This window comes from Myxocyprinus asiaticus, chromosome 1, assembly GCF_019703515.2.
Source record: "Myxocyprinus asiaticus isolate MX2 ecotype Aquarium Trade chromosome 1, UBuf_Myxa_2, whole genome shotgun sequence".
NCBI classification, from domain to species: domain Eukaryota; kingdom Metazoa; phylum Chordata; class Actinopteri; order Cypriniformes; family Catostomidae; genus Myxocyprinus; species Myxocyprinus asiaticus.
Genome location: NC_059344.1, coordinates 49,894,778 through 49,906,801, shown reverse-complemented (window position 1 = coordinate 49,906,801; position 12,024 = coordinate 49,894,778). Strand labels below are relative to the sequence as shown.

General features: G+C 36.9%; 1 protein-coding gene across 6 annotated transcripts; it reads right to left on the bottom strand.

Moving 5' to 3' along the window:
* Positions 1–317: 317 nt before the first annotated feature.
* Positions 318–7,925, bottom strand: LOC127445999 (ras-like protein family member 11A-like). Of its 6 annotated transcripts, XR_007898081.1 has the most exons (7): positions 7,459–7,925; positions 7,015–7,071; positions 6,838–6,920; positions 5,539–6,157; positions 4,679–4,886; positions 2,760–2,813; positions 318–2,062 (listed from the first exon to the last, which is right to left on the bottom strand). XR_007898081.1 is itself a non-coding variant. In XM_051706579.1 (4 exons), exons 1-4 carry the CDS (start codon positions 7,607–7,609, stop codon positions 5,687–5,689), a joined length of 762 nt encoding a protein of 253 aa, XP_051562539.1. In that variant the 5' UTR covers positions 7,610–7,925; the 3' UTR covers positions 4,893–5,686. The 6 variants fall into 6 exon arrangements, 1 of the variants encoding a protein (XP_051562539.1); XR_007898083.1 differs by lacking the exon at positions 2,760–2,813; XR_007898084.1 differs by lacking the exon at positions 2,760–2,813 and having other exon boundaries at positions 318–855.
* Positions 7,926–12,024: the final 4,099 nt, after the last annotated feature.

Below are 12,024 nucleotides of genomic sequence, written 5' to 3'. Positions count from 1 at the left end.
TCCTTCCTTTCATTCAGAAAATCCTGAGGGTGTGAAACTGGGCTCCTGCTTATATGCTCACAATGATGTCAGCATAGGTGGAGCGCCAAGCTTCACCAGCCAATTGAATTTGCTTGATGGTATAGGGTTTAAAGTCCTGTCCCCTGAAGGGTTCTCCCATAGTGTCAGCTTCTGACACAGCATCTCATTCTCTCCTTTCCAAGGTTATGTGATTGACATAGACATTATTGCATGAGGAAATCATGTTATCAAGCTGGAACAGGAATGAGAAGAAAAACTGCTTATAGTAAACGAAAAATAGCACACAATTTGTCATGGTGCTTTTATTGCTTGGTTTGGTATTATATTACATTCTGAATTTTTTGTTTCACAAAGAATGAGTTTATTCAACAAAGAATGAAAACCAACCAACCTTGGTTGTACCTAGCTACCATGAACAATATAGACAAAACTGGAATGTACCCATTTTATTTCAATTCATACATAATTGTAATGGGAATTGCAATTAAATATTTATCGCTGAATTAGAAATTTCCCCAATTTTCATGTTTTAGAAATCTGGTCATCTTAGTAAGTCAGTACTATCTTAGTAAGTATCTGGGCAATACATACAAGTGGCAGCAAGCACTGACAATGTGTTTGAATTTTCAGAAAACAGTACTTCTCGAATTATGCTGCAAGAACACTTTCAAAACATCATGTAAAACAGGAAAGAAGTGACAATTTATACACTCAAGTTATGTACAAGAAATAAGACAGATAATTAATTACAGTGATTAAAATATCTGTTTTGTGGAAAGAATGACCTCGGTTGACAGACTGGAGACATTGCAGGTATGAAGGTGATGCTCAGATCTAGAATCAGAATCAGAATTAGAATTAGCTTTACTGCCAAGTATGCTTACACATACAAGGAATTTGTCTTGGTGACAGAAGCTTTCAGTGCACAAACAATACAGCAACAAGAGATAGTAATTAAAAAAAATAGACTACAAATAAAAAGTGAATAGAAAATAGAAGTATATATAGAAATACACAATAAGATTATATACACTGTATATATATATATATATATATATATATATATATATATATATATATATATATATCCAGATGCAAGGGAATGTATGGCAGAAGGGGTATGGTATGTTGGATAAATATAAATAGACTAAGCTGTGTATTGCACATAATTATTGCTCAATGGGGCAGTTTTAGCTATTCATGAGATGGAAAGCCTGAGGGAAAAGACTGTTCCTGTGTCTGATGGTTCTGGTGCTCAGTGCTCTGCAGCGCCGTCCAGAAGGCAACTGTTCAAAAAGGTAGTGGGCAGGGTGAGTGGGGTCCAGAGTGATTTTTCCAGCCCTTTTCCTCACTCTGGAAGTGTACAATTCTTGAAGGGAGGTCAGGGGGCAACCAATAATCCTCTCAGCAGTCTGAGCTGTCCTTTGTAGTCTTCTGATATCCGATTTCGTAGCTGAACCAAACCAGACAGTTACTGAAGTCCAGAAGACAGACTCAATGACTGCTGAGTAGAACTGTATCAGCAGCGCCTGTGGCAGGTTGAACTTCCTCAGCTGGCGAAGGAAGTACAACCTCTGCTGGGCCTTTTTCACAGTGGAGTCAATGTGGGTGTCCCACTTCAGGTCCTGTGAGATGGTAGTGCCCAGGAACCTGAATGACTCCACTGCTGCCACAGTGCTGTTTAGAATATTGAGCAGGGTTAATGTCGGGGTGTTCCTCTTAAAGTCCACAATCATCTACACTGTTTTTAGCGTGTTCAGCTCCAGGTTGTTTTGACTGCACCAGTGAATCAGGCGTTTAACCTCCCTTCTGTATACAGACTCATCGTCATCTTGAATGAGGCCGATGAAAGTAGTGTCGTCTGCAAACTTCAGGAGCTTGACACAGGTGTCCTTGGCATTGCAGTCATTGGTATACTGGGAGAAGAGTAGTGGGGAGAGCACACATCCCTGGGGGCACCAGTGCTGATTGTACATGTGCTGGAAGTGAATTTCCCCTGTCTCACTAGCTGCTGCCTGTCCGTCGGTAATCTGGTGATCCACTGACAGATGGACATGGGAACAGAGAGTTGGTGTAATTTAGTCCGGAGAATAGATGGGATGATGGTGTTGAAAATACTAAAGTACTAAAATACAGTTCTAAATACTAAAGTAGTCTGCACTCAAGTTATTTTAACAATTTTGGCTATTTCTGGTCCCAAATGCCATCCAGAATAACAAATAAATCCAACATATCAATTATAACTACTGAAATAATAAGGAATGGAAACTCTCTAAATCAGTTCAGACTAGAATGTAGTTTGTAGAATAGTCATGCTGGGGCTTATATAGGCAGGCAAATGGAGTTCAGAGACTTGATGTTATTCTTTTCTTTTGTAGTAACCAGCAGATCATTTTAAAACAGTGCTTGGTGATACAGATCTACCCTTTTATGTGTGTGTATATATGTTTATATAAATGTACATGAACATGCATTCATAATATTATACTGTATATTTATAGTTGTAAGTAATGTTCTTGTGTATAAGAAAGTGTGTGTGTGTGTGTGTATGTGTGTGTGTGTGTGTGTGTGTGTGTGTGTGTGTGTGTGTGTATGTGTGACACTTCACAGGATAGCTGTTAATACCATAATATTGTATTCTATTCTATTTGAAAATGGCTTCTATTTGGCAGGGGCCTTTGTTAAACATAATTTAATTTTAATGATGGTGGAGTGCAGAATGTGAAAGAGATTTTCACCTCCTTCATCCCTGAAGGAGCTGGAGAATTTACACCATTAAGAAAAACCTGTACCTTAAACAAAAAAGAACAGAAACAGATAAATGGTGAACATAGTAAATTTAGAGAGAATGATCCTTGACTGAATTGTGGTAAACTACACATCAATATATCAATGAAGCACTCCGAATCTAACAAGGGTTAATCTCGCAAAGTAGTTAATCAAACTGCACTTCAACCAAACATCATTGCTCAAACAATGAACAATGAATCCACCTTTGACCAGCCCTGACAAGTAGGTGACAATACGCACAAATTGCCATAAACAAAAGAAGAATGTGGAAGTGACAGTGAGAGTGGAGAGTTATAGTGAAAAATGGCTTAAATATAGATCTGTTTCTCAATCACACCTATCATATCGCTTCTGAATATACTGTATAGATTTAAACACTGGAGTCTTATGGGTTACTTTTATGCTGAGCTTCAAAGTTCTAGTCACCGTTCACTTGTACTGTAAGGACCTTTAGAGCTGAGATATTCTTCTAAAAATTATGAGAGAATTTTCTTTTTTGGTGAACTATCCCTTTAAGTATATTTTAGATATTTCTCCTTTCTCTCTCCTTCTAACATTTTGCCTGACTTCCTTCCCTTCCTCTCACTTTCAGTATTTCTCACTCCTTCCTCCACCCCCAGTCCTCCTTTGGGAATTGTGTTGGTCATGCTTCCTGTTGCTGTGATAACGTAATGAACTCAGAAGTAGAAAAAAGTCTCTTATAACTGATTCACATCACAGCTGTTTCTCATCTAATAACACTCTTCTGAGAATTCAAACTTCCTTTACCAGCACTCCCAAATGAAAAAATAAGCACAATCACTAACTCATACTCCTTATGAAATAAGAAGTCCTGCTGTCTTTCTCATTTTGTCAGAGCATAACAGAGCACAGGAAGCCATTCATAGTCATAATGCCAAAAGATGGTTTATTAAATCTGTGCTGTACAAACTAGAGGGGAGAAGCCACTGATTCAGGCTTGTGATCTAATCAACAAAAGCATCAGATCACTCCGAATTTTAGAACTGTACTGAAATGTTAAGGTCAGACCAGATAACAAGTACTTACGCATTTTAATTTTCTCTACATCTATTAAAATAAATAATAGTGTTACAATGCAATGTATTTCCCCCAAATCATACAAGAAAGTGCAGCACTTATAATGTGTACACTTATGCTGGGCAGTCGTTAGAGAGGTGTAAACAGTGTTACCGAGGGGGATCTGCATTCTAATTTGACCAGGGCCCTGCCCAGTCTTGGAATGGCCCTGCACTTATGCTGTCTAATCCTTAAATGCTTATACTTGATGAGAATTTTTTTTAGAGGAATAGCCTACATCTGTTATTTCAATGTGTGTATTTGCACATTCTCTTGTAACAGTGTATATGAGTCTGTGTTCTTCCATCAAATTCAAGCCAAGTGTGCCTAAGACCCAATTTACCATTTTTTTTTTTATACTTTTTTAAAAAAAAATTTAAGTACAGTGTAAATGTGAGTGATTTTTAAGGGCTGTTCTTTTAAAATTATACGTTTTCTGCAAAGGATGAAGTGAAACTACTATTAACGTGGAACAGTTAAGCCTCAGAGACACCCACAGCTGGTTTACATTTGAACTAATGCTTAACAAGCTGGTTTTGGGAAGTTCTAACACTGGCATTAAGCCAACAGGTTCTGAGAACTGAGCCGTTCTCTAGTTTAAAATATTTGAGAATGATATGAGGAAATTTCAGTTAAAATAATGGGGGTCAGTTGTCAGTGGGATGTTGACACGAGATGTATTATAAGTTGTGGGTTTATGTAAAAGAAAGAGAAGGAGAGCAAGAGAGAAAACAGACCAAGCCATGCTTATTGTGAAAGAAGTTAAATCAACACAGCATATTCATCTTACCACAAATCTGCCGTTTACTTTGTCAAAGTATCTCACTTTGGGAGAGTGGAACAGGCTGATCCCATTCTGATCCTGATATTCTTTCATTAGACAATTAGGTGACGGGAAGAAAAGTAATTTATAAAAGGTGAAAGGTCACTTAGTGGATAACCAATAGTTCATTCCAGGACTCCAAGACCTGCTGCAAAGGAATGCAACTTCATCTGTCCTGCGGGATAAACAAATGTCCATTTGAATGGCTGAGTGGGACATCTGGAAAGAACAAGCAAAGGAAACACTCTACAAAACGACACTGCACACTTAAAGCCCTTGACACAGTGTAAGTAGGTCAAAGGTCATGGGAATCACCAGTTAACAACCTCTTCCTCCGATATGATTATAAAAGAACATAGCTGGATAATGTCGCCCACTGTCAGTTAAAATTTTGGGACTATCCTTAAATAACATTTAGGAAACTATTCCAAGCATCATGAGAACCTTGTAGGGATGACTGCTGTTGTCTAACGTATTTACATGTGTCAAATAAATGGCCCTACATAAATGGTTTGTTTTATTTTGTTACTTCCAATGTAATAAACAGCCTTAGTCAAAGAAAAATTCTATTCATTCTTGCTTACAGTAGTGGGCTAGGACAAAATACGTAGTAGTACCAATCTCATTTTTTAATTCTCACTAAAATATTAGCAGTCAATATAATATCATGTTACTAAAGAAATTAATAATAACCCTGGAAAACATGAATGATAGCAGCTGAAACAGATAATCAAAACCAGGCCTTTAATGATTTTAAAACATTTGATTAAAATGGCAATACTAGGAGTCCCATGTGTCACAGTTCACCCAGAGAGAGTGAATCTCACCATGCATCTTGTATGAATACTTGGAAAAACAGCTGGCAAGTTTTAATGTTGTTCCATGTGTTTCACAATCTTGAACGCTTTTGCAACAGCAAGTTGTTATTCTGAAAACTTTCTGAATTCTCTGCAGTCACATTTATCATAATCATCATCACAGTGCAGTAGCTGATTTCACTTTGGATGACAGAACTTGCCGGAACCTTCTCTTCAACTCTTGCATGTTCGGGCTCTTTGGTCTGGCAAGGTGTAGTCCTCCTTTCCTCTTCTCCCCATTTCCTCCTCCCAGTGCTCGGCTCACCTCGTGACATAGATGCAGAAAAGCAGCCTGGACGCTCTCATGGTTCTCCCTGGCCGAAGCCTCAAAGTATGGCCCTCCCAATTCATCAGCAAGCGCCTTACCTTCGTGATCCGGGACCTGCCGGGCACGCAGCAAGTCGCTTTTGTTGCCCACAATGATGACAGGTATGTTGCCACTGGGGTGGATTCGTCGCACATGTTGGTAGAGTGGCTGGATGGTGTGGTAGCTTTTGAGGTCAGTGATGGAGAAGACAAGCACATACCCATCTGCCCAGTATATGGAGCGGTTGATCTGCTCTTGACAATAAAGACCCTCTGCATCATCCTGAAAATATCAAATAGTCAGTATTAAAGATTAGTTGGACAAAATTACTAGTAAACAATGTTACCTGATATTTGAAAATAAAACTGATCCTTTTTATATACAAAGAAAGGAGAGAATTAGTTAGCATTCAAAAAAAATATTCATTTCAATTAAATAATAATTTATTTGAACAATTACTATTATAATCATTCTTTTAGGCAATAATGGACCCAGAAGGGCTACTCTAATCATCAGAGCAGCTATTAATAGGGTACAACAGGGCTAAAGGCCCAAATATAATATTGCAAATTTATGTAATATTACATAAATTCCCCCCGCAATATTTTCCTTAAGGGGTGCCTTTAGACCCATTGTACCTTACTTACTTCTGAGCTTCAGCCAGGATCAGATTCATTCAGCTGACGAGAGCTTTTCAACTGCTGAACATCTTCTTGAGTACGCATGAGTCAGACTAATGAGCTTAGGGCTGAACACACCCTCTTTATCTCATGGCCTGCATACTTTGTTTACAGGCCAAATGTTTGAACTAATATTCCCCACAGTTCATCTAAAGCATGCAGGGATCCCACAGGCAATGACTGAATGATCTAAATGACTGATAAAGCACCATAGACACAATCCTTTTAATGGAAGTTTAGCTGAAAGATGAAGTTAATGTTGGTAATGTGATTTGGAGGTACCTGTATTGAGACACATGGCGTGTCCTGCACTTGTAAAGAAACTTGCTCCCCATCCAAATGAATCTTCCTTGAATACAAGGCTCCTGTAAATGAAGTTTACATGTTGAACAAGTCATCTTCAGAAAGTTTGCAAAGTGTACAGTATACAGTATATCATTGTTTTATGAAATGGCTTACCTGTGTTGGCTTCATAGTCTCCTATGAATCTCTTGGTAAGAAATCTTACAATCAGAGCTGAAAATGTAAACCATAGTATCAACATACTACAGTGTAATTGCTCTCTCTCTCCCTCTCTCTCTCTCTCTCTCTCTCTCTCTCTCTATCATAGGCAACATGTCACTCACATCTCATGCACAAGTAGTGTGTCAGTGTGTCGCAACCAACCATTAGGCTATATTTTGTTTTAATATTCCAAATATTATCATTTTGATTTTTATAATTAGTTTTTCATAATTAGAAACATGTTTGCCGTTATATTTAGTTTGGATATTCTTAAAACAGAATGAATTCATAAACATAAGACCAACATGTCCTGTTAGAATGAGTTACAATCATATATAAAATGTAATAAGCATGATTTTGTATTGGCCTATTAAAGGAAACAGCATTTTATCCTTTTACCTGTTTTTCCGACGTTGCTTGCTCCAAGAACAACTATTTTAACGTTTTTGTTGGGCACACAGTCTAATACAGGGTACTCCGGTATAGGAACGAGCAGAAAGTTGCTAGAACCACTGCTCATTGTTCCTGGCTGTTCGAAAATTGGACGCATTTAGAAAGCTGTCATTATTATTAGGCTGCCCAGAAATGCATGTCTTCTCCTTGTTTTTCGAGCTATATGTGCCCGCTCCAAATGTTAGGTGTCCTCATAACGCAAGTCTTCAGTGATCTCCGCTTGAAACAATGTCTTGACAGATAGTTTGAACAAAATACAAGCATCCAGCGCACCCCAAACACCGTCTCCACTTCTGCACGTCATGAATGTTAATTCTGCATAACGGCCCCATGAAAAACCCGCAGTTCCTAGTCGCCAGACAGCTTTCCACAGACCTCAGCTGCGCCTTCAGCCAAAGGCAACGGGACAAGCTCACGAGGGGCGTGAGTAAAACATCGCACCCATTCTGACCCACATAAATTCATTTATATGATTTTATGGGATATGCAAGTATTTTGTATAATATTTTACAATATAGTTACATTTTGATATACATATAGTTTTTTGAACATTTAATATATAATTAATATTTACATTTTGAAAAATTTTCATAACAAATCTATGCAACGGGATTATTTTATTAATTATAATTTTTTACAATTAAATTACATTCAGCAAAACTTAAAATAACAAATAAGTATTTTTTCTCAAAATAAATTTGGTAATTTCAGGGGTTTTCATAGGCTATATAACTTTGCACATTTTTAAATGTTTAAATATTATATAAAATTGCCTCAAAATCAAACTTTAGAGGTTGCACACAATGATCTCATGGATCAGGAAACTGTTTAATTGTATAGTGACAAACAGGTGTTTAGGAAAGTGCTGTGGTAGTTTTTGTTGCTATTTAGAGGGAGAAAATAAAATGCACCTTTTATCCCATGGGGCCTTTAGCCCCATTAAAAAACAACCATAAGGTGGTTTTATGAATAAAACTCATGTAAAGAAGAACATGACAATAAGAGGTAATAAATTCGCACTACAATTATGCAAACAGTATCTTTTTTTAATGTTGAGAATAAAATATGCCTTCATAAAAGTAAAAAAAAATTTTTTTATATAAAAATCAAATCAAGGTGCCAATAACTGCCCCATACCCTTTAATGGGAAAGTTAATTTCTGATAACCGGTAATCACAGCAATGCTGATTTAGGGCCATATAGCACGATTGCAAGTGTGATATTGCTTATATACAACAATTTAATGAACAAGTAAATGTTAAAAAAATTAGGAAAAACTGAGTACGGTCATAAAAACGCATTTGTGCATGGAACTACTTTCTTACGTGATGGATCAGAATCTGCCGTTGCTGGTTCAGACCAAATGATGCATCCAAGCCTCTCAAAAACGTCACTTTAGAACTAGTATTAAAGGATGAGAAACAAGGATGTGTGTGTGTGTGTGAGAGAGAGAGAGAGAGAGAGGGAGAGAAAGAGAGAGAGAGAGAGAGCGAGAGAGAAAGAGATGGAGCGATGTGATCACCTGCGTCTGTTTCCACTCCCAAGCAGAGATGCTGTAGTGTGTTAGTCAGCTTTCTAAAGATAATGTTATTTTTGTCAAATGCATCCAATGTGGAAAAATAGCAGTCCAAGCAGGGGTATTCCTCTCTATTTCACAGGAGCTGGTGCACAAGAGTCATTCACTATAGAAACCGCAATGTCCTCCACCATTTTTAACAGTATGTCCTCTCCAATGTGGAAACTCTGGTAAGAGGTAAGTGCTTGAGTTTGTTTAATTAATCAGCCTGTTGTGTCTCTCAGTTGTGATAAGCCTTAATGCTGAAGTTGTTAGTTTAAATCTGTTTTTTTTCCATCTTTAGTAGTGTAGTAGTAATCCAAGTAATCACAGAGTGCCGATAAATGAAAATACTGACTGACTGGCAATGCACATCACCTCTGCTGACTCATTTACACACATAAATGGTCTTTTTCTGCCACCTGCTGGCTAAAATCTGCAAAGTCACAAAAATAAATGTAAAGAGACACATCTAGCTTTTTACACATCTGCACTGCTCTTACACTTTAGTTAATAGTATGAACACAAGCGGAGTGATACAAACAGTGAAGCGTCCGAGTAAGTGCTGATGTTCTGAGACATCAGTACTCATGGAATGTCTCTCATCCAATCAGATTCGAGGACCGGAACTAACTTTTGTATATATATATATAGGGTTACTTTTGAAATGTATTCCACTACAGATTACAGAATACATGCTGTAAAAGGTCAGTAATGTTTTCTAAATACTTTGGATTACTTCTTCAGCACTGGTAGATTTTTTCACTTGTTTTGACTATAAAAACTCTGCACGTACAGTAAGACAAAATACACATGTTAAAAATACATTCTCTGAAAAACCAAATTATCTTTTGCAGTGTTGTTTCTAAAACAAGATAAATCTAATTGATCTTGTTTTAAGGCTTTTTTTTATTTTTATTTTGAATTATGATCAAGAATATGATTTTTGCCCTAATATCAAAGGTTTTATTAGAAAAAAAGAAATTATGATCCATCGTGAATTTTCTTGATAAAAAAATTGTCTGGTAACATGTGCATGTAAAATGGCTTGAAATAGCATTTTAGTTTAGCGTAAATCTGACAATTTACACAAGGTTTATTTCTATTTCCTCTGCTCCAAACTTACTTCAAAATTATCTGTCTTCTCATATGAATGTAACACATCATAAGAAAGTGTTTCACCGCTGTTCAAATGTACTTTTGATCGTATCATTTATATGTATAAATGTTTTCTATTTGAAAGGAATAAATATTAAATGAAACAAATGACAATAAAATACAAAGTAATCTCTTCAGTAATCAAAATACTTTTTGAATGTAACTGTATTCTAATTACTAATGATTTAAATTGTAACTGTAATGGAATACAGTTAATTATATTTTGTATTTTAAATACGTAATCCCGTTACATGTATTTTATTACTCCCCAACCCTGTATGTGTGTATATATATATATATATATATATATATATATATATATATATATATATATATATATATATATATATATATACATATATGTGTGTGTGTGTGTGTGTGTGTGTGTGTATCAGATTACAAAAATCAAGAACTTGAAATTTGATTAAATTACATCTTAATTTGGACTACAGTTACTATATATGGATTACATGATTACATAGTAACAAGGCAGCGGCAGTTAATTGTTGATAATTTATTGATCAGCACACTGCTGATAAACGTTCGGTAAGTCTTCGAGTGTTTTCGGAAGAGAGAGGGAGGGTTGTGTGTATTGCACTCAGAACTGATAGGCTTGCCACTAGCCAGTCAGGTGAAGATGGAGCGTCCTACCTCAGCATTTAATCATTGGATTTACAGAGATAATTTCATTTTTAAGGCCAAAAAAATCACTGTGCAAGGTAAACTCTCCCTTTCAAAAGTTAATATCCAGCTAACTGTGAAGGATTCTACGTCAAATCTAAAGAAGCATTTGGAGGCATGTTTGCAAGTTTTTTTAAACTTTACATGCAAATCTGGATTTTTGGTGGAGGATCGGTGATGATCTGGGGGCGCTTCAGCAAGGCTGGAATTGGGCAGATTTGTCTTTCTGAAGGACGCATGAATCAAGCCAAGTACAAGGTTATCCTGGAAGAAAACTTGCTTCCTTCTGCTCTGACAATGTTCCCCAACTCTGAGGATTGGTTTTTCCAGCAGGACAATGCTCCATGCCACACAGCCAGGTCAATCAAAGTGTGGATGGAGGACCACCGGATCAAGACCCTGTCATGGCTAGCCCAATCTCCAGACCTGAACCCCACTGAAAACCTCAGGAATGTGATCAAGAGGAAGATGGATGGCCACAAGCCATCAAACAAAGCCGAGATGCTTGAATTTTTGCACCAGGAGTGGCATAAAGTCACCCAACAGTAGTGTGAAAGACTGGTAGAGAGCATGCCAAGATGCATGAAAGCTGTGATTGAAAATCAGGGTTATTCCACCAAATATTGATTTCTGAGCTCTTCCTAAGTTAAAACATTAGTATTGTGTTGTATAAAATGAATATGAACTTTTTTCTTTGCATTATTCGAGGTTTGAAAACACGGCATCTTTTTGGTTATTTTGACCAGTTGTCATTTTCTGCAAATAAATGCTCTAAATGTCGAAATCTTTATTTAGAATTTGGAAGAAATGTTGTCAGTACTTTATAGAATAAAACTAAAAATTTCATTTTACTCAAACACATACCTATAAATAGTAAATATAGAGAAACTGGTAATTTTGCAGTGGTCTCTTTTATAGAGCTGTATATAGGCTATATATATATATATTCAGTATATTTCCTGACTCCTCCTGATCTATAAAGCACATACATCGGTCAAAAGCAATATAGGGCGAACGTACTGTACACAATGCTCTGCAGTCGTCTGAGTATCAGTATACAGAAACCAGAGAAGGGATGTGTGAGAAAGGCAGATTTGTACGGATGACGAGCCGGACCT

Bases quoted from the DNA above. Each gene is read 5' to 3' on its own strand.
- LOC127445999 (XM_051706579.1), bottom strand. From the start codon at position 7,609: ATGCGTCCAATTTTCGAACAGCCAGGAACAATGAGCAGTGGTTCTAGC. The intron at 7,072-7,458 runs GTAAAAGGATAA...TTACATTTTCAG, and splicing joins AAGCAACGTCGGAAAAACAG to CTCTGATTGTAAGATTTCTT. The intron at 6,921-7,014 runs GTAAGCCATTTC...CTTCATTTACAG, and splicing joins AGACTATGAAGCCAACACAG to GAGCCTTGTATTCAAGGAAG.